Source organism: Crinia signifera, chromosome 3 (assembly GCF_055691185.1).
Source record: "Crinia signifera chromosome 3, ASM5569118v1, whole genome shotgun sequence".
Lineage (NCBI taxonomy): Eukaryota > Metazoa > Chordata > Amphibia > Anura > Myobatrachidae > Crinia > Crinia signifera.
In genome coordinates, this window is record NC_139219.1 from 194699284 (window position 1) to 194723808 (window position 24525).

General features: G+C 42.6%; 1 protein-coding gene across 1 annotated transcript in view; it reads left to right on the forward strand.

Annotated features, from left to right (window-relative positions):
* Window positions 1-24525, forward strand: part of IMPG1 (interphotoreceptor matrix proteoglycan 1) — a 391168-nt gene that overhangs the window by 70353 nt on the left and 296290 nt on the right. The window contains exons 2-3 of the mRNA XM_083177174.1: window positions 2584-2805; window positions 11576-11742. Of these exons, the coding sequence (XP_083033300.1) occupies window positions 2584-2805; window positions 11576-11742 (389 nt within the window). The remainder of the gene's footprint in view (window positions 1-2583; window positions 2806-11575; window positions 11743-24525) is intronic.

Consider the following 24525-nt stretch of genomic DNA (forward strand, 5'->3'; position numbering starts at 1 on the left):
AAATACCGACATGGTCAAAATACCTACATCTAAAATATAGACAGGTCAAAAATAAGACAAGTCGTATTTTTTGGGGTCTGTATGTTGACATAGGTCGACATGAACCCCGTGCTTCGGCCACTATTATATTCCGCCTCCATGTCCACTGGGATGGTAAAGTATGTACAAGTCGGTTTCAATGAAAAAATATACCTTGTATGTATTTTGACCTTGTCAGTATTTTGACCGTCGGTCAATGGTTGTCGGTATTTTGACCGTCGGGATTTTGATTGTAGGTAAATTGACCGCACAATTTTAAAAATATTGTGTTGTTATGATTCATGTACTGTACTATGCACATTTTTTCATTTTAGTGGCGTAATCCACTGAAATAAGCAAATGGAGCAAAGGAATCTGAGGAACATGCAGCACTGTACAGTATATTTATTTACTTATACTGCAGTCTCCTGATAATGTCTAGCCACAAAGAATGTTTACTAAAATGATCTTTAAATTTTTGATTAGTGTCTCCTGAATACAGTCAATTATATCTGATAAACAATGCACAGAAGGTGCATGATGAAGGCTTCATTGTATAGCTGAGTAAATACGACACAATTTTTGGATCATTTGTCAGTCAGTCGCATATCGCAGCATTAAATAGTCCACATTGTCCAATGTGTATGCACTATTGCACGCTCCCATGAATCACTTGTTGCATCTTAAGGCCGGCCCCACATGCTGCTTAATCTGAGGATATGGATATGGAGTATATCTTTTGCAAGATTGCACAATGTATTTGCACTATATGGTTTGTCCTGGAATTCACAGGAATTTGTGGATGACATTGCATGATTTGCATGTCATCTAGCGCATGCCCCTAGTGCTAAATATGTGCATGCAGGTGGAGACGGTGTGAAGCCAAATAACTGCCTTGCCCCAGGTAACGAAAATCATACTTTCAGACATGCTGAATATTATACCATTTTTAAATAATAACAAATTTTTGTGTAACTAAATTTTCCACCTACATCATGCATCTGATAATCACACGGATAGAGTACCTAGATCCACAAAAGGTTAATAAAGGGGTGGTCTTGAAACAGACATCTAGGGACAGGACTCATGTACTGTAAATAGATTCTGGTCATGTGTTCTACCCCTTTCACACCAGCCTAAATTCCCGCTGGTGTGAAAGGTTCCCGGGTGAAATTCCCAGGAGAATTTGCCAGGAATTTAACCCTGCTAGCTAGCAGAATTGCTCCCGGGACCTTCCCAGACTACTGGCTGGTGTGAAAGGTACTTACTACATAACCCGTGTAGCCTCCAGTCAGACCGCCGCTGCCGGCTCCATAATGTGCGAAGTGGGCGGGGCACGTACAGGTCACTGGATGCAGAAAGGGGTTGGTGGGCTTGGACACACTTCGCATTGTAGACAAGGGCGGCTGGGATTATTTGACATAGTGGCAGGGGGCAGGGCGGTGGGAAGCAGCGCCTCTCAAATATATCATACTGGATATACCTTGCTAATAAGCACCCCTTACAGCCACCAAGCACCTCGCCACAGTATACAGACAGGAGGCCACAGCATGCTGCCACAGCTGCTGGGATCGATAGCTGAGACTAGAGCAGTAACTGCGCATGTGCCGCGGCTGCCACGGAGTGCACACGCACTGATTTTTCTTGTCATATAACAGTACGGCATTGTCACAGAAGTGGACGATATCCTTTCACAACAGAAAATGCAGGGACTAGGCTTGTGATAAAGGGGTCAACCCGGGAATGTCCCTGCATTGTCTGGTGTGAAAGGGGAATTAAAAGAGAAGATAGAAACAGCTGTGCCACTGTCCAGTCATTCACTTTGTTTGAAATACAGCACCATTTACTATTGGAACCTCACAGATCAGGTAGTTTTTAGGCCAAGGAATGTTGATAAAAATAAACTTTGGGTGTAAATTTACATTAATTGCAATGTTCCATTCTATGCACAGTCTCATTAAGTGATTATTTCCCCATTTCAATGTAGCCTCTGCTGAAGAGAAGGAATTCTTGGAACTGGTTAGGCTTAGATTCCACTCAAGGGCGTAACTACCATAGGTGCAAGGGATGCAGCTGCTATGGGGCCCAGAGCTGAAGGGGGCCCATCTTTGCTTTCTAACTAATATGTTTTACATACATTTAGGTCCTTACAAACTTTTGCTATAGGGCCTATGAATATCTAGGTACGCCTCTGATTCCACTGATAATTTTACAGTTTCAAATTTCATTAATTAGACTGTGATCTGGTAATGATATTGCCCCCATATTGATCCTGCTATGCAAAGCTGACCTCAAAGCCGCTCATCTGCCGGTAAAACCAGCAACTGAGTGACTTTTCCAGCGATGATGCGGGAGCGCGCATCACCGCTCATCCCTGGGCTATACACACTGGGCGGCTTTGAGCTGAAAGCCGCACAAACTTGCTGTTTTGAGCGGCTTTCAGCTCAAAGTTAACCAGTGTGTATGGGCCTTTACATTTGCATGTACATGGCCAAATATTTTTCATAAATAACCTTTAAAGTACTTTTCCTACCAGCATTTATTTTGATGTGTTTTCTTTTTCAGAAATTGCTATCAAATCAAGACATGAAAATAATATTATACCAGCTACTTCACAACCAGATACATTTAAGAAGATTGCTAGAACTTCTGCAATCAAAAGACTATTTGATTTGAAAAGACTTAGAATGAAAAGATCTACAATCTTTCCAACAGGTGTTAAAGTTTGTCCGCAAGAATCATTAAAGCAAATTATTGCAAGTCACTTGGCATACTACAAACTAAGAGGTAAATACACAGTTACAAACATCTATTTATTATTATTATTATTATTATTATCCTTTATTCATATGGTGCCACAATGGATCCGCAGCACCCAATTACAGAGTACAAAAATGAATAAGCAAAACAGTGACTTACAGTTGAACACAATAGAGGATAAGTACAGGGTACTATTAATGTAATAAGCAGATTTTATCCCAGAGGATAAAATTGGATCTAAGAACACACATTTTAGATTGGCTTCATAATGAATTTATGCAAGTAGTCATACTGGGCCCACATTCCCCTATCATGCTTTACCACCCAGCCTCCTGCTCTCATGCACTCTGTAGGAGGAGACACTGACCCTGGGGCACCGTCCTGTACTCCTGTGCTGCCAAACTGGACCCTCACCCACTGGCAGAAGCTGCACAGTGTCCCCCATTCTCCTTTTTAGTCCCACTTATGCCCACACACCCCTATCACTATCCAGCCTTCTGTTTTCCTGTGTCGTGACCTCCGCCAGTGGGGAGCCGCTGACTCAAATACTATATTATTGCACACCCACACACACCTAAACAACACGCACACACACCCCCCACACACACACCCACAAATGTCACTGTACCATCCACACTATCAATGTACATCTTACTCTGTAACCGCTTTTTAATTAAACAAAACAATACACACCCCCTTCCAAATCACATGCTCTCTATTTAACACATTTCACCTATAACTCAAGTTGCAATACAGGCCATCTTTCATACAATTCTAACCATATTTCTCACAATACAAACGTTCACAAATTAACAGGGCGCAGTCCCTTACAACAGTGTGAAGAGCGCCCGTAGGGCGCGATGAATCACCTAGTATTTCCTATATAAGGTAAACATTACAGGTCATTATGATGAATAAAAATGTTTTCTTGGCAATTTTCACACCAATTTTGACAAATTCACTTGGCACTCAAATAGTTAATGTTACAATAATATTTCCCAAATGTTGACAATTTATATTTTAAAGATATATTTAAAAATATAATTTTTGCTGGTTTTGGATTAGCCTGGAGAACGATCACGATCTACTTTCATTTCACTTGCAAGCCAGATGCTAATAGTGGCAGCATTATGTACAATAATTGAGAAGAAAATTGAAATAGGCTAAAATTAGGGTGCATATTTATGGAAATTATCACCTCTCACAGTAAGGAGAGTCATTTTCTTTGTCATCGCTTCATACTATTTTTTTTTACTATCAATTTATCAGTCATTTTAGCATGCTTTTTATCCTTTTGCTGCAAATAATGTACAGTACAAACTACGGGGTTTATTCTAGTTCATTCTTTCTGACAAAATCCTTCTTAGATGGACAAAACCATGTGCACTGCAGGGGGGCAGATGTAACATGTGCAGAGAGAATTAGATTTGGGTGAGTTATTTTGTTTCTGTGCAGGGAAAATACTGACTGCATGATTTTACACTTCAATATAGTTCTCACTTTGAAAAAAAACCCCACCCAAATCTAATTCTCTCTGCACAAGTTACATCTGCCCCACCTGCAGTGCACATGGTTTTGTCCATCTAAGAAGGATTTTGTCAGAAAGAATGGACTAGAATAACCCCCTACGTCTGCACCTTATCCATACTAGGATGGTCACAGTGATAAGATATTGCATGCCAACTCATGCTGTAATATTTCTAAACTATTCAGGGGACCCCCAAAAAACTCCAAGAGTCACATTCTTCATATAGTTAAAAAAATACATATTAATAACTTCAAATGAGCTTGAAGTTATACATTTCAGTAAATTAGGCAGGTTAATAATTAATTAAATATATAATAATAATAATAATAATAATAATAATAATAATAAAAATATGTCAATATATATTCTATATAATAAAAGGCTAACACTGCTTCCCCTTCTATGGGATAAGTTAAGTGTTGTATATACTAGATACTAGACTTAAAATAGGAAGGATAAAACATCAACTCCAGGCCCCTGCTCCTGCAGCCAGTGCTAACACCAAAAAAGACCTTCAGAAGTTTCAGATTCAGGCCCATGTGAACCTTAAATCCGGCAATGGGTATATAATATAATTATGGTGAAGCCAACACACTGTGAAAATGAGAAAAATGGTGTGGTCTACTAATGTACACATTTATTATGACCCCTGAAAGCAAAATGGTGATAGAAATCCTTATAGCAGGACTGTTATTAGTATAACATACTGTATTTCATTTTTCACTTAATTTTTTCCTGTCATAACAAACAGAACAGCTTATTCACTTCCCGGCTACCCATTCGCCCCCACCCTGAACCGGCTGGCTAAAGTACTGACCACTTCATGGACTGTCTGAAACTGCCAATCTAGAATCCACTTGTACCCCTGGACTCATCCAAAGGCCCCATACCCTGCCTCCATACAACCTGAAAGTCTGCTTCTGTGCCTGTCCAAGGCTCCACCCCTTTGTGCATCCAAAGCAAATGCTTATGCTTACCGTTTTAACCACAAACCATGATGATCTAATGCCTCGTAAAAGAGTGAAAGAATCTAGGAGAGAAGGCAGTTGTTTTTTAGGAAAAGCCAGGTCTGTGGATGTCAGAGCTGAGTTGGCATATTAGTGATTTTCAGTGCACACCAGGCCGTGGGATCTCCTCATGTTTAAGTGGTGTCTGTGTCAGTAAGTTTTGTGTTTTGTGTGTGTGTGTGTGTCAGCTAGTAGTGTCTGTCAGTAAATGGTGACTGGGGCATTGTCAGTAATGGGGATCGGTTGATAAGTGGTGTCTTTGTCAGAAAGGGTTGTATCTATGCCATGTGGGCATCAGTAAGGGTTAACTTGATCAGTAAATTGTATCTGTCTCAGAAAGAGGTGTCAGTACGTGGTGTATATGTGCCAGTAAGTGGTATCTGTGTCATGAATGCATTAGTAACAGGGCCGGTGCAAGGCATCTAGGCGCCCTAGGCAAACCTACAGGATACCGCGCCCCCCCCCCCCCCACATTACCCTAGACTCAAATCCTGATAACACAGTCAGAATGAACAAAACCACCTTGCAAATGACTGCCACCATATATGATGCAGACTGTCGGCATCATGCAGACACACACCGCACCCGGCCACCCCCATGAGCAAATGCAGGTTCTTTTAAAATTTTAATTCCACTGACTCACTGTTTAACACACGGAGCCCGCCCGTGTACCAGCTAGCCGCTGCACTGACATCCCCAGTTATCAGGCCTGCCTGCTACAGCGGGAAACTTTGTCGCCCCTGTCAGTCAGTCAACTGCCTGTCAGCGTTACTTAATCCCCTGCCCGCCTCCCCACCCTGGACGGTCTGGACCGGACACCGACACACATGAGCGGGCGGCAGAGCAATGTACTGATTCCGGTGGGTGGAGGAGCGCCCGCCTGCCCAGCTACTTAGTGAAACACATTCACTAAGTAGCTGGGCTGGCGGCGGCAGCGGCTCCTCCACCCGCCAAAGTCAGTACATTGCTCTGCCGCCCGCATCATCATGTGTGTCGATGTCCGGTCCAGACCGTCCAGGGTGGGGAGGCGGGCAGGGGATTAACGCTGACAGGCAGCTGACTGACTGATAGGGGCTAAGAAGTTTCCCGCTGTAGCAGGCAGGCCTGATAACTGGGGATTCGGAACTGTCTGTCTGTCAGCGCAGCAGCTGGCTAGTACGCGGGCGGGTTCTGGCGGGGGGGCGGGCCGGGGACGGTGGGGGTCCAAATAAGTGGAGTTACTCACAAATAGCTGCTTGCTTGTTGTCTCTGCAGGCCTGGCAGCATCTCCGGGCTCTCCTCTGCGGTAGCGTCAACAACATAGCTTCCTGCTGGCTGCTGCTGCTGCTTCTCCCCGGCTGCAGCTCACTACCGCCCCCAGTGGCCGGCGCCCTAGGCAAATGCCTAAACTTGCCTAGTGGTGGCGCCGGCCCTGATTAGTAAAAGTTATCTTTATCAGTAAATTGTATCTATTTTTGTAAGAGGTGTTTGTCAGTAAATGGTGTCTCTAACATGGTAGTTGTAAGTAAGTGTGTCAGTAAGAGGTGTCTGTGTTAGTGTGTTGGTAAGTGGTGTCAAAGGAGACAGCAGTTTCTTGTTTACTCTGTATTGCCCTCAACTTTTAAAATCACCTTAATCCAACCTTCTTTTCAAACCTCTCCCATAACCCCATACCATTATTTTTTTAACCCAAGCAGCTAAACCAATACTAATATCCTATACCTAAGACCCCAACACCTAAGGCTATGTCTACACATTGCCTTTACTAGGATGCAGTTGAACACCCTAGTCATCCTGCTTAACAGCTCCTGTTTGACTGCATCCTGCTAAAATGCAACATGTAGACGCAGCCATAGATTTACGTGTGCAGGCTCCTTCCTGCCAAACAGGTCCCATTAAAAGGAACCTGTCAAAAGGCAATGTTTAGACAAAGCCGTACCCAAATCCCCTTACTAACCCTAAAAGTCTAACCCCTAAACCAACCCTAAACGAAATTGTGGATGGGTCATTTGGTTTTAATCTGCAGACAAAGTCTAGAAGACATATGTAATAGCTTCCAAGTTCTGGGGCCATGCAAGATGTGGACTGAACTCTGAGGTTTCATTTAAAGAGGCAATCATTTACACAGCAAAATCATGCCTTGGAAATTATTGCCCCCTTAAAAACCTCAGAGTTCGGTCACAGACCTCGGGAGCTATTACATTTGGCAGCATATTGATATGTCTGTCTTTCTATATCTGCTCTGTTAAGCCCCATCGTTGCTCCCTTTTTGACCCTCTTTGCATGTTAATTCATCTCTGAGTATCACTAAATGGTCAGTGATGCTCTCTATATCATATGGCAGTCACTGATATCTGTATAATATGGTGGTCACAAACTATTTCTTGTTTCAAAAGCCCTATTACTTGGTTGAAGGTAGGCACTAAGTATGACCTCCCTAAAGATAGCCACACCCATAGCACAGGCCACACTCAATATTAAGACCACACCACACTGGTCATACTCCCACATCCCTATTCACACCACCACAGCACTTGTCATATCTCCTGCCGAGGCCCACAATAGGCCCTTCAGAAGTTTCAGCTTCAGGCACATGTAAGACTAAAATCATGCAATGGGTATATATTATATAATTATGGTGGAGCCAACACACTGTGAAAATGAGAAAAATGGTGTGGTCAAATTTATTATGACTCCTGGAGGAAAAATGGTTAATAGAAATCCTAATAGCAGGACTGTTATTAGTACAACATATTTATTTATCACTTAATTTAAATGCTATGTGGCTCTTTAAAAGTCATTATTTTTGGTTTTACATATAATTATGGATTATTCTCAGTAAACGTGTAATACTTGCATCAAACCCAGGCCCTTATTCTGGTTGGTGCGGTAATATCCGCGTGCGTTTGGGCCGCCGATGTTTTGTGTCTGCTCATGTGCAGAGGCGTCTCTGCGCATGTGCGAGCGGGGCGTACGGCCAAATCCCGCATGAAATGCAAACACTCCGAATAGGGGGTGGAGAGGGGCGTGAAGGGCTATTTGGGCTCATTACCATATGCATACGCCCCGCGTTTCATGGGCGTTCCCATGCAAACGCTGGGCGTACGCATGGTAATGCGGCCGTGACGCACGTGTAGGGGGCGGACATATGACATCGCCGGATGTCAGCTGCCCGCCCAGATCCCTGCTTTTGCACGGAAAAATGTCCGTGTGGTCTGAGGTTGCGGGAGCTGGTGGACCATTCGGTCCTGCAGTCGATGAACTGCGACCATTGAATGATGGGGGAGGTTCCCTGAGATGGAGGAGGCGTATTCCATGAAAAATACATGTGCGGTCCGTTCGGACAGCTTCTTGCCGCGTACGGACGGAGTTGGCGATCCGTATGGAAGGCGGGGTTTTGCACGCACGGTCCTGGCCGCATATTCGGATCCGGCCGCACCGATCAGAATAAGGGCCCCAGTGTAGCAGCATCAAAGACTTTAATTCTGACACAGTTTTAGGTCCCTTACAAAATATCAGCATTAAAAGCACCATCGAAGAATAAACATTTTCCCACAAACATATGCGACCATTTACCTCAATAAAAATGTTATGCATAACAGAGAAAGGAATGTGTAAAAAAGAAAAAAAAGCAAGAACTTAATTTATATCAAGATTAATAATTAATTTGATGTTGAGTTATTGATTCATAGCATATGTTTAGTTTGGTACAGATACTATGGAAATGTATGGTGCTGAGAAACTAATGTAAATGTAATTGGTTTACAAACTATGGGCCAAATTTAATAGGGTGAGAGAATCAGAAAGTGAGAGACTTTGGGATTTGTTTTAAAGCGGCAATCATTTACACTGAAAGCCATGTAGATAATCATTGCTTTAAAAAAATGGGAAAATTCTCCCAAAATCTCTCACTTTCTGATTCTACACCCTATTACATTTGGCTCTATATCTTTACTTGGATCAGTATACTGTATCTAATCGTAGAGAACAGAAAAAGAATGTCCTATTAAGTGGGTGCACCTAAAGACATTACAATTTAACTTTTAATAAACAATAATAAAATTACTGCAAAATATGTTAAAACATAGATACAAGACAGACAACAATGAAAGTAGGAAATTAAAGTATCTAATCCAAAATAGCAAAGTCATTTATCCTCTTATACGTTTCAATGGCAACCAGTATACATGTTTTTGGTTATACACATTTTTCATTGTTTTATAATGGCGTTAATAAACTTGGATAATCAACTAATCTTGAGCTATGTACCCATTCTATAGGAAACATTTTATGATATTTAAATGTATACAATTAATGTTATATTAAAATTGCAATACTAGAGACAATTTATAGAAATAAGCTTCTCTTGTATTGGATCCTGACCTACTGTAGCTACCCAAATGTTCGGGTCTCCAGCATCAGTAGGGTACAGTTGGACTAATGATCAAGATATAATATCAATAAATGTATTGAAAAAAATTGTATATTATTAAATGCATATAATTATGGTAGCAGTAAAAATAAATCACACAGTAATAATAAGAAAAGCAAGGGCAATAAAAAAGGATAAATAATACATTTTAAAAAATATATATGTAAAAATATAATGCTTGTGTTGGCATCATGACCTGTCAACCTAAACCCATGTCAACCAAGAATCATGTCAACCTAAACCCATGTCGACCTTTCAGCATGTCGACCTAATGGTGTCGACCTAATGACTGTTGACCAACTGCTGTAGACCAAATGACTGTTTCCCATTTTTACTGATACCATAATTATTTGCATTTAATAATATACAACACTTTTGTTGGTAAGCTGCTCAATCAGAGGTGTGTCACTCAGGTGCCAAAAGGGAGGGGTAATTCTGTATAGGAAAAAAAACATGTTGTATCCCAATTGCACACTGAGTGAGAAAATAACTACATATTAATCAGATAATACAGAGATCTTGGTTGCATATATCTGCAGATATAGGGCTAAGCCCCCAGGCCGTACGTCAAGGCCTCTCTGTCACTGGGGTTCCCTAATACTGGGTATCGGTCTGGGGTGTGGGCCCCCAACATGCCGACACAGGCTGAGTGCTCCAGGGCAGCACACAAATGAAAATTAGTAAGGGTTAATAAGAAGCACAAAGTGCTATGTAGGGAAGTGAAGTGTGATTAAAATACAAAATATATACAATGTGATAGGAAAAATAAGAGTTAATAAAGTGTTAGGGTGTGCTAACCTGGAGCAGACCAGCCCTACCAACACAGGGGGCACCACATACCCAAACCCATCCCATAAGCAATAACATATATGTCTGGGCTTAATAGCCCAGTGTAAGGCCACATGATAATGGCGTATAACGTCTGAGAGCCAGCTTACCTGGAGCTACCCCTGGCTTCTCCAATGGCACTCTGGAGTCAGCAATCCCTCCTAATGCTGACCCATCTATGCCTCTCAACTGCACAACACTTTTGTTGGTAAGCTGCTCAATCAGAGGTCTGTCATTCAGGTGCCAAAAGGGAGGGGTAATTCTAACTAGGAAAAAAACCATGTTGTATCCCAATTGCACACTGAGTGAGAAAATAACTACATATTAATCAGATAATACAGAGATCTTGGATGAATATATCTGCAGATATAGGGCTAAGCCCCCAGGCCGTACGTCAAGGCCTCTCTGTAATTGGGGGTCCCTAATACTGGGTATTCGTCTGGGGTGTGGGCCCCCAACATGCCGACACAGGCTGAGTACTCCAGGGCAGCACACAAATGAAAATTAGTAAGGGTTAATATACCAATATTATCAATAAATGTATTGATATTATATGATCACTAGTCCAACTGTATCCTTTTACCCGTCTCAAACCTGCGCTACATTTCTTTTGTCTATAATGGTTAAATGTGTTTTTTGAGTATAATGGTTCAATTGGCAATAATTGAATTCAAGTGGCAGCAGTAATTTGACTGATAATCTAGAGTTTAATTACCAAGTGGGGTTTCCAGCGCATGGAGTTTTTTTCCATTATTTCCTCCAGCATCAGTAGACCACTAATGGCAGTCTATTAAACAATGAGCTGAGGTTTTACTTTTAACAAGTTATAGTCAGAATAATTAAATCAGAGGATACAAAAGGGATTACAAATATCTTTAAAATGAGAGAAAATGTTATCATATGAAAGCAAAAATTAGGTGTTATATTTATTATTTATGAAGACAAATGTTAATGGTCGAATGTTTCACAATATCTGATCTATACAGTATCTACAATGAGTGTTCTGTTGTTCTTTGGCCATAGTCTGTCAGGAGGCTGTGTGGGAAGCTTTCCGGATCTTCTTTGATCGAATTCCTCAAACCGCAGAGTACCAGAGCTGGGTTGATGCATGTCAGCAAGACTCATTTTGTTTTTCTGAAATTGGGAAAAATTTTAGCAGCTCCCAAGAACATCTGGATATTGTTCAACAGGTAAGAATTAAGTATAGTAGTACGGTCACATTTATAAGACATCACAAATATCTGAAACACCACAAAGTCGAACAAAAGCATACAAACGATAAATCATACACCGAAACAAATGAGTTGCTTTGTGACATTTCAGACATGAAACAAGGGGTAACGGTTGTTAGATCTTACAGTATATTTCTTTTTTATTTCTTTTTTTATTCATTGATTCTAAATATTACAGATGCCAACAACTATTTTGGTCCTTGGTTTGTATTTTTGCATTTTTGTATATACATTTGTTAACAACCATAAATAATTACATCCCAAGATCCACAACTTACAGACCTATCCAGAAAATCACCTAACTCACAGTTTAACAAGAAGGAGAATAAACTTTTGGGCTGCCGATTGGATTTTACTATATTCCCTGGACAAATATTCAATAATCAATGCAGCTCATGTCCAAAATTGATCCTTTTTAAGAACCTAATTCAGCATGTATTAATAATTTGAGAAAAAGCAATTGGCTGCGATCAAAAAGTCGCCACCCAGACAGAAAGAATAAACGCCCTCTTGCAATATTGCAAATGCGTCACAAATAGCAATGCATTCTCAGATGCATTCGCAGAAACTGAACCATCGCACAGTTTTTTTTCTAAGTCCAGGGCTTCCACTTATCTGGTAAAGAACCAGGCTGGAAGTGGACATCACTGACATCAAAGGCACACTAAAAGAAACCCTGAGCACGCCTGCCTTTTCCGCCATGTTTCCGCCCCTAAACCCTGGTGCTCTGCCAATCATACTGCATCTGCGTTGCGACTACTATGCATGTGGATATGTATTTGCAATTTAGTGATCCATGCTGAATTAGACTCTAAGGGCCTTATTCTGGTTGGAGCGGCCAAACGTGCGTACGTTCGCTATTAACGTACGCTAGCCGCACGCGGCCGTTGGGGTTAAGTCCACCCACAACTCAGCCGCATACGTACGGGCATAAACAACGTAGAAGGGGAGTGGCGTACAAATGAGCGTACGCCAACGTACACGGACGGACCAGCCCTTACACTCCGTCAACTGGCGTACAACTGAGCGTACGCCGCCGTTTACGGACGTCTCTCGTCCATCTTCCCACCGCCTTCTTGCGGAGATCTGAGCGTACGCCAGCTTGCACGGACGGGTCCCTATTGTTTTCAATAGAAAAGTCAGCTTATGTCACCGCTCGTGAGAGTGAGCGTACGTCCATGTACGCTGACATACCCTTCATATATATGGACCTGCAAATTTTGCCTTTCAACTATAATTATGAAAATTAATTAATTGATTGAATTAATTAATGTGCAAAATAGTGGTCATGGGCTTAAAACATTGCTGAAACATCCTTTGTAGGTGTTAGATGTGGTTTATGTTATTGTATCCTAAATACAAAACATATGTTTGTATTAGAGTGAACACGTTGACACATGTCGACTTGTGTAGATTGAGTGTGCTACTGTGTAAAGTCTATGAAAGCACGTAGTGAATGTGTCTAACTGTTTAGCAAATACCTACCTTAGCATATATAAGCAGGTCTTAAAAAGATTCTTACCTTAAATTAAACAAACCTTTAAATGTAGAGAAGTATAGAAAGATAAGCTTCCAATGTGTTTGAGTGCTGTGTGTGGCTTGCAGGTAGTGAAATCATGGTTTGGACTTAATAGACTGCAGCATTGCTTATTACATTCAGGTGTATGTGTTTGAGTAGGAATCAGCGTTAATTAGCAAACTCAGGCGCACGCTGGCATGCGGTATCTGTAGAGGTGGTTTGAGATGGCGGTTGGCGGCCGCCTGTTTTGTGTCCGAAATGAACGGTGCCTTAGTCGATCGTGCGGTAGTAGCACCGCTCATTTTTGGTGCACACCCCCGTGTACGCCCATATTTACGCCCATTTCCCCTCATTATTTCGGCCGCTCCCCTCTTCACGCCCCTATGCCGCCCCCAATACCCGTACACTCGCGTACAGGTTTTTTCGCACGTAGAGACCCGTCCGTAAGCGTTGGTGAGTGGTCGCGCCTGCGCATTAGCGAATGTACGCATGCGCAGATCATAAAAAAAACCGGGACGTACGCGTACGGCCCGGCCGCTCCAACCAGAATAAGGCCCTATGTCACGTATTTAGACTCCCGAAAGTAATATATACAGAAGTGGTCCTTAAATGTATACTTATGCATGTAATTATTTATGATTGTATAATATGTTTACTTCAATAGAAATGTGCAGTATAGCATGTATAGCAAGAAACAATTCTTAAGGATATTATGTATAGAACTGGTGGGCAAATAAACAGGTATAAAGTGTTTTAAATGACAGTTTTGCTTATTATTGTTGTACAAAGCATATGAAAGTATGATAGACAAGTTATTTTAATGATAACATGTACAATGTGCTTTAAACGATATGGCCACTTATCTATGGATTTTCTTCTGTGAAAAACAACACATTTTCATACGTATTACTTAACTTTTCTTCAAAAACTTTATTTTTTTTTACTTCTTTTATTTTCACTGAGTGTCTGTGATCATGGATATGCTTATAAAAACGAGGAAACCTGAGGCAACTGTATTAAGAAGTATGTTGAGGTGACAGCAAAACGAAGGGAATTAATTGGTAATTTTCTTGATGTGTAAATCTATATTAGCTGAATTTGCTTTGCCGTTAGATTTTCTAAAAATACAATATTCAAAGAAGGAGCCATCCAACTCTTTCTGAAACCGTCTAGCAGCTGGCACATACAGTAAGTAAATGGTTTCCAGGGAGCAAACAGCAAATTGCTGGGTTATATCCATTTGGGAATAATGGAATCTTAAATAAACAAATGTTACACTCAAAGTGCAGACCAGTGACCTGTTCAATAAAGAGTGGGCCAGATTCTGTATCCGAATCAGTGACCTAAAGTTAGAGCTCCCATCTTTTTGGTAACCAAGACATTTATTTTGCATGAAGTTTATATTATTTTTTTAGGTCATAAATAAAGAAGATAGTTACAGAAACCTAAACCCACCTATCTTGGTAATTTGTGTACACCAAAAGTCTGAATGATGGCAAAAAGAGAATCGTAAATTAAACATTTAAGGTAACAAGATAACCATAGGGAGGTCAGGAAAAACAGGGTCCCTGCTAGGGTGACCAATCTCATACCCCCCAACTGATTATAGTCCAGCTGTCCCACCCATGGGTCACTGTGTCCTGCGGGTTGGAGTGGGGCAGTTGGGGGAGCCAGTGATCACCTCTAAGAGGAGCCAGGGGCTGCCAGTGCCACTAATAAATTAATCCAGGAAAATCTGCATTTTTTACTCCCGAATCCTGAGATTGAAAAAATGGCCCTGGGCTGACCTCCCTAGTCCCCAGATAAAGATAGATTTGATTGTACACAACATATTTCAGTAATCACAGCTGAATGAAGTGTTTGGGTAACCAAGGCACTTAGAACCAAGGGGCCCCATTAGACACATCACTCCTTCCTTGTGTTTGCTTCTCCAGCTGCTGGACCTCTCTCCATACCTTTCCCCCAACCTTTGGTAGGAATTGCACATGAAAAACTTCCCACTAAAACTATGGAGGTTTGGGGGTATGCATGCATACATAGTTACACACATGCATGCATACATACATACATACATACATACATACATACTTACTTTCACACACATACATTATATACATATATATACAGCTACACAAATTTACACATACATATATATTCACACACATGTACATACAGTATACAGTCACATACATATAAATACTGGCAAATATAATGCCTCTCCTCTCTCATATTATACTAGTCTGGTTCACTGTCTGCAGCTCATTATATGATTACTGACTGTACCATACAATGTATACCTACCTCCCTGCTTAGACTACACCCTCCCTGTCCTTTTCAATTTGTATAGCACATAGTGCAGCCCTGCACTGTTACTGTAAATAAAATCTTGGGGTCCCCTGACAGGGCATATGGTCCCAGACAGGGCTGGCTCTATCATTAGGCAGCGTTAGGGAACTGTCTAGAGTTCTGGCATCTGTGGGGGTGCCGCCAGGTCTGCATATCAAAAAATTAACTATGTCTGTGAGGATGACATCCTCCTTCTAAATAAAGCAGATGGCAGCTGTGGAACTTATGAGACCCCACCTCACACTTTCACTTGAGTACAGGAAGGTAGGATATGGTGGCAGCGTGGAGTTGGGAGAAGGCAATAGAATAGATTGACGTTTTGCCTATGGTGCCGTGAAGCCAAATACCGTCCCTAGGCCCTGGGCTCCAGTGCACTTTCCCTCTGTTTCCCCTGCTCTGCCCAACAGCTCCCTCTCTTGCTCCCCCCACCTCCCCCCCACCCATTTTAATCTAGTTCTCATACTGGATGCTTGAATCCCCTATGTAGGGTAAATAGTGTATACTCCCACAAACCGTAATATCTTCATTTCAGTTTAAAAACTTTACTGTCAGGGAAAATAATGATCCTTCAGGCAGATATTACTGTAGAGCGACTCTAAGGAAGAAATACTGTAGGCAAAAAATCATCTGAAGGCTTTTACACCTGGAAAAATCATGTTTTGATGCAAATGGTACAATGGCAATATTTTTTCTATACTTGTGAATGTAGCACAATATGACAACATATCAGCAGTACATTTAGACTGAAGTATAACACAAATTGAAAAGTAACCTTTATTTTACACTGCAAGATGTGCTAAGATGCACTCACTCCCATCTCTATTTCTGTCTAGACATAACTGCACTTCCAGATGGATTTACTTCTAACCCTAAGGGGAAATGCAGTAAACTTTCTGAAAAGAAAAAAGCCAATCAGCTTTATCCCGCCATTTGATAGACTGTGCTAAATAAATAATAGATAGAAGCTTATTGTTTGCTACGGGCAGGGCCAGATTACATTTTTGGGTGCCCCTACCAAAAAGTAATTGCAAATATTATACTGGCTACATTCTTTAAAAGTATAATATATAGAACACATTTTACTGCTCCCAGTTCACATTATGTCACACAGATCCACCAGTTCACATTATGGCACAGTGCCCCATCTCTGGTGATGTAGCTATATGTGGGGTGCCAGATGATGCTCCCACAGTCGGGAATCCGATGGTTGGTACACTGACATCGGAATCCCTACCGTTAAGCGACCGACAGTCGGGATCCTGACTGACAGGGGCCACTCTCCCTCTTGGGGATCCACGACCCCCATACAGGGAGAATAGGACCTGTGGCGAGCACAGCAAGCCACCAAGCTCTGCAAGGAGCACCGGCGGTTGGGATTCTGATGTTGGTATAATGGCCATCAGAATCCCAACTCTCATAGCATCATACCACTGCTGGCTTTGGAAAACTTCTCCACTTTTTCTCTTTAGAAAGTTAAATCTCTCACTAAATGTCTCCCATTATGCCCTTATCAATTCTATCAAGTTTTGGCTTAGAAAAGATTGGCACCTTTTTATTCATCAAAAGTGGAGTCCATACAGTTTCGACTAGCTCCTTAATCAACAAGTGAAGATTTCAATGCCTTGCACCTGGAGCGAGGCAGGTATTGCTAATTTAGGGCCATAACAGAGAAACCTTTTTCAAATCTCCAAATAATTTAACAGTAAACAGAATTCTTATTTCTGGCAGTGCCCAGACTAGAGCAGAGATTCTTACATACTGCACATTCACTGCACTGGAACTTTTTTAAAGTGTTTACAGCATTTTGTGGCTAATTCAGCAGGGATCATTAAATTGATAATAAGCAGATCAAGCAATTATCAAATAACTGAGCATGCATACTATACACATTGCGCATGTGCAAGGGAAAGTAACAACAGAAAATGCGTATGGATCGTAAATGTAGCAGTTTGACTGGCAGTGTCACAATCAAGGTAATAAGATGTAAAATTCTAAAGTGTCTCTCCAGAGGTCACCTGATGCTGCAGCCATCCCTGCCTGTCTGTATGTCAGCTCCAGTCTCCTATGGCTTCCATGCCACTGCCATTATCATAGGCCACAACCATGAGCTGTACATACACTGTTTTCCATCTTCCTTGGACATGGGAGCAGACATGTCCATTCCAAACACCTGTATGTTCACAGCCAATCCTGAGTGTCCTCCTGTCCTGCTAATTGCATAACCGGGTTTTGGTTTTGGATCTGGATCTCCCTTCGTGTTTTGGATCTGGATTGGTTTTGGCAAAACCACCCTTGTGGGTTTTGGTTTTGGTTTTGGATCTGGATTTTTATGAAAAAATGCTAAAAATGGCTAAAATAACAGAATTTGGGCCTGTTTTTGCCCCTAAAGTATTATTAACCTCAATAACATTAGTTTCCACTCATTTCTAGTCAATATTGATCACTTCACAGCTTACAAAATAGTTTTCATTTACTGTAGTTGGGCCAAAAGGGTATACCGAGGTAGCTGGATGACTAAGCTAAGCGACAGCAGTCGGCATCACATACATGTGGACCTTACACTTCCAACCTGGCAGAGCGGCACTGCAGGGGCAGACAGGGTGGCAGTTTAATAAACTATCCCAAAAAAAGAGAAATGCTCCAAAGAGCAAATACAAAGAGGTATCGGCCTTGTCATGACTGGTGGTAGAAGCTTCAGCACTTCTATCAGGTTGCTGATCTCCCACTATTTCCTCCTCCATCATCCTCCAAAAATGTGTTTTTATTTTATTTATTGCTTTTATTTGTTTTTCAAAATTTACACTGGACACAGCCTGTCACACTGGACACAACCCCTTGGACACTGGACACTGCCCCTGGACACAGCCCCTGGACACTGCCCCTGGACACTGGACACAGCCCGTCACCCTGGACACAGCCCCTGGACAATGGACACAGCCTCTGGATACAGCTCTTGTACACTGGACACAGCCTGTCACCCTGGACACAGCCCCTGGACAATGGACACAGCCTCTGGACACAGCTCTTGTACACTGGACACAGCCGTCACACTGGACATAGCCCCTGGACAATGGACACAGCCGTCACACTGGACACAGCCTCAGGACACAGCTCCTGTACACTGGACATAGCCTTCACACTGGACACTGCCCCTGGACACTGGACACAGCCCGTCACCCTGGACACAGCCCCTGGACAATGGACACAGCCCGTTACCCTGGACACAGCCCCTGGACACGGCCCCTGGACAATGGACACAGCCTCTGGACACCGCCCCGGGACACAGCTCCTGTACACTGGACACAGCCGTCACACTGGACACTGCCCCTGGACACAGCCCCTGGACACTGGACACAGCTCCTGTAAACAGCTCCTGTAAACTGGACACAACCCCTGTACACTGGACACAACCCCTGTACACAGCCCCTGTACACTGGACACAGCCCCTGTCACACTGGACACTGGATATATGTAGTCACACTGGACAATGTATATATGTCACACTGGACACTGGATATATGTCGTCACACTGGACAATGGATATATGTCGTCACACTGGACACAGGATATATGTTGTCACACTGGACACTGGATATATGTCGTCACACTGGACACAGGATATATGTCGTCACACTGGACAATGGATATATGTCACGCTGGACACAGGATATATGTCGTCACACTGGACACAGGATATATGTCGTCACACTCTACACAGGATATATGTCGTCACACTGGACACAGGATATATGTCGTCACACTGGACACAGGATATGTCGTCAGTCGTCACACAGGACAGGACACAGGATATATGTCGTGAGTGACTTGAAACACTGGACAATGGATAAGATATAGGCCGTCACACTGGACACAGGATATATGTCGTCACACTGGACACTGGATATATGTCGTCACACTGGACACAGGATATATGTCGTCACACTGGACAATGGATATATGTCACGCTGGACACAGGATGTATGTCGTCACACTGGACACAGGATATATGTCGTCACACTGGACACAGGATATATGTCGTCACACTGGACACAGGATATGTCGTCAGTCGTCACACAGGACAGGACACAGGATATATGTCGTGAGTGACTTGTGACACTGGACAATGGATAAGATATAGGCCGTCACACTGGACACAGGATATATGTCGTCACACTGGACACTGGATATATGTCGTCACACTGGACACAGGATATATGTCGTCACACTGGACAATGGATATATGTCACGCTGGACACAGGATATATGTCATCACACTGGACACAGGATATATGTCGTCACACTGGACACAGGATATATGTCGTCACACTGGACAATGGATATATGTCACGCTGGACACAGGATATATGTCGTCACACTGGACACAGGATATATGTCGTCACACTGGACACAGGATATATGTCGTCACACTGGACACAGGATATGTCGTCAGTCGTCACACAGGACAGGACACAGGATATATGTCGTGAGTGACTTGTGACACTGGACAATGGATAAGATATAGGCCGTCACACTGGACACAGCCCCTTGTATTAATGCTGCCCCTGTACACAGTGTACTACTCAGCAGCACTGCAGCCCCTGTGTGTGAGCACTGCAGCACTGAGTTAGTTAAATCACAAAAAAAAAACACAGGGTTCAGGGCTAAATAAAATAAATCACAACACAGGGCTTAGGGCTAAATAAATCACATCAGGGCACGGGCCACAGGACAGCCCCTGGACAGTGGACACTGCAGCCCCTGCGTGTGAGCACTGCAGCACGGCAAAGGATATATGTCGTCACACTGGACACAGGATATATGTCGTCACACTGGACACAGGATATGTCGTCAGTCTTCACACAGGACAGGACACAGGATATATGTCGTGAGTGACTTGTGACACTGGACAATGGATAAGATATAGGCCGTCACACTGGACACAGCCCCTTGTATTAATGCTGCCCCTGTACACAGTGTACTACTCAGCAGCACTGCAGCCCCTGTGTGTGAGCACTGCAGCACTGAGTTAGTTAGTTAAATCACAAAAAAAACACAGGGTTCAGGGCTAAATAAAATAAATCACAACACAGGGCTTAGGGCTAAATAAATCACATCAGGGCACGGGCCACAGGACAGCCCCTGGACAGTGGACACTGCAGCCCCTGCGTGTGAGCACTGCAGCACCTAGTTAGTTAAATCACACTACAGGGCTCAGGCCACAAGTCTACAACACAGGGCAGTGAGGGCAGGTCACGGAGCACAGCACAGCACGGAGCACATGGCACGGAGCACAGCACAGGGCAGTGAGGGCAGGTCACGGAGCACAGCACGGAGCACATGGCACGGAGCACAGCACAGGGCAGTGAGGGCACAGGTCAGGTCACGGAGCACATGGCACAGAGCACAGCACGGAGCACACGGAGCTTCCCAACCACCCTCTTCCCTCTCCAAGATTGGAGTGAAGATGGCGGGCGCGCGTGCGTCTTTTATAAGATCCCGCTCCCGCGAGAATCCGACAGCGCGATGATGACGTTCGGCCTCGTTATTGGTCCGGAATTCAGGCGTATATTCGGATCTGTCGGATCTCGGGGATCCGGACCCGCTCATCTCTAATTTTTATACGTATTTGTATTTTCGGGATTTACTATCCAGAAAATACGTCAATGCGTATTCGTATTCATGGCACATTCATATTTGTATTTACAAATATGAATGTACACACCATCGACAGAATACGAATAGGAATCTCCATTCAAAATGCAGGCATTCTCCAGCCATCATCAGCGGCCTCCTTCTCCCCGCAGCCATCGCAGCGCTCAGTAAGTTTAGACTTACTTGGTGCTGCAAGCAGGGGGAAAATGACTTGAGTGAGTAATTTTCCCCCTGTGCACAGCTGCAAACGTGTTCGCAGCCCTGCACAGGTCGGCGGCAAGGCGGCGTTTACCTGATCGCACACACAGGGATATGGTCACTCAGCGACCCTATCCCAGGCAATATTGGCTAGAATCGCTGTGTGTGTACGGGGCTTTTATCTGGCTCTGCAACTAAGGTTGTTAAATAGAACCCTAAGCTGTAAATTTACAATCCAGCAAGCATTTCAACAGGCCTGACAACAGAAACTAGACATAAGTACAAGTGAGGGCTCATCATTCTGATGTAACGCACAAGGAAAAGCAATGATTGTTATATAGCCAATATATGCTCATAATGTTGACACCACAATGTGAACATGGTTCAAGCTGTATAGTTATAGGCAAACATATAGGGTTAGGCACCACTGGGAGGGTTGGACTTAGGCTGCAAGGGTTTTGGTGTATTGATTAGGGATAATGGGTTTAATACTAACCAGAATGCTGCTTTACAATAATCACCGCTGAAACTCATCCTCTCATGTCTGCTGGAATCAGAAAGATGACATTGGAGCCACTGCAGCTCCTAGAAGAATGTAAGACACTGCTAGACCTCTGGGGACAGTTTGTTGACAGTTCATTATGTTGACATATCATCCATGTAGACATGGTGACTATTCACATGGTCTCATGTCAATATGATGATGTCAACATATTATCTATTGACCAATCCTACTCTAGGCCCTCACTCTAATCCTCTCACTCGCCTGCGCATTCACATTGTGGGTATTTAGATGACCCTGGCCTGCATTAAGCAGACTATGGTCTGTAGTAATCACACATGTAATCATTTTAATTGCTAATCAAGACTCAGGATTTAGATAGTAACACACAAGGAGCATAATGAGCAGAAGTCAAAAAGCTGAAATACTGTGCACACAGCAGTGAAACATAACCAGGAAGGAACAATATACTTGCCTTAGCCTATTCTTCCGCAAATTGTACACTGATTATGGGCAGTTCCCCACACCGATTGAAGAGGGTCCTCCCACTAGTTCCTAAACATAACCCCTCCCTTCCCAGTCGACCACTACTGCTCTTTGCATACTTAATGATCAGGATGACAACTTTTAGTATTTTGGTGTCAGCATTCTGATCCATTTGATGTTCCGGTGCTGGTCTTCTGGTCACAGAGAAAATGCTGGCATTGGTATACTGAACTGCATCTCATACAGTATAATGCCGACTGCATCCCATTTAATGCAGCCATAAGGAACCTGTGCCACTAGTTGATGTGGAGCTATACAACCCAGTATAGCCCGCTACAGTTTTGCTAAAAATGTGTCAGGAAATGCAGGGATGTGTAGTTTCTCAGTAGCTGGAGAACCACATGTTGCATACCCCTGGTATAGAGCAAGATAAAGAACTGATATACTACTACGTAGGCAAGGAAAGTATTTTGGGTGAGTTTAGAAACCATGTTTTTTTTTCTATATCCTTATAGACTGTTTTGCTTCCCACTAACAGATTTAACATTGCTATTAACCTACAATAATCAAGGTAGTAATTATACTAATTGATTCTGATGTTTTACTGCAGTTTAGGTAATTAGAGAGTGGAAATGTGGACAGAGATAAACAACAATTACCCATTAGATCAATATATACTGCCTACATTATAGAACATGAATAAAGTGCTTAATTTTAAGAATACAGAGGCAAGAGAGTAATCACTTGTGCACTTTTTATTATGTATCTTTCTTTGATACTTTTTATTATACAATAGTCGTTACATGTTCTAGATAGCACAGATGGTGTAATGGTTAGTAATGACATTACTGCTTCACAGTGCTGAGGTCATGGGTTCAATACCCACCATGGCCCTAACTGTGTGGTGTTTGTATATTCTCCCCGTGCTTGCGTGGGTTTACTCTGGGTACTCCGGATTCCTCCTACAATCCAAAAATATACTAGTAGGCTAATTGGCTTCCAACAAATTAACCCTAGAATGTCTGTGTGTGTGTGTACATGTGTAGGGAATATAGATTCTAAGCTCCACTGGGGTAGGACTGATGTTCAAATATTCTCTGCACAGCGCTGCGGAATATGTGTGCGCTATATAAGAAACTGTTAATAAATATTTAAGTTAACATATGGACTATAGGTCTGATGCAGAGAACTAAAAATAGTTTGCATCATACTTTCTTACTCTCCCAGAACAGCAGGGAGCCACCTGAATACTAGGCATGTCTGCCACAGTAGCATTTAGCCATCCGTGACCCCATACTCCCAGAAGATGCTGCCCTCTCGCATCCTCCCTCTTGCTCATCAAAAGACACATCATCGTAGCCTCACCTCCCACTTTACAATGTCAGTAATCTCAACACTTTTCAGTGGGGGGGGGGGCAAAGCAACAGTGATGCAATTGCCCATCTATTATGCACCACTCTGTTACTGTTTGAGCCCTTTGTAGTGCAGCAGAACCACAAGTCAAAGAAAGTAATAGTGAATACAATGAGTTTTATTCAGGGTTATAATAATGTCAAAGGAGTGCAGATAAACGTGATACAGTATGCAGCTTATTGAAAAAAATTGCAATAGTAATGGCAGTGGTGTGCATACTGTACTTTAGGTCGACAGTCAATAGGTCAAAAACATTTGGCCACCAAGCATTAGGTCGGCATAGTGAATTGGTCAACACAGCATATGGTCGACATTAATTTTTCATGTTTTTTTCATCTTTTGAACTTTTTCATATTTTACCATTTATGTGGACTACGATTGATAACGATCAAGTGATAAGCACAGTAAGGCACTTTGACCAAAGCAAGGCGCACAAAGAGGTAAACTAACTGGGGATCCATATGCTACAAGGTAAAAAGAAAAAAGCTAAACTCATCAACCTTTTCATGTGTTGAACATTTTCATATCAACCTTTTTCCTTCGACCTTTTCCAGTCGACATATAAATAGTCGAAAATGGACATTGTCGACCCAATGATCCAAACTATTACAGAGACCATAAACAA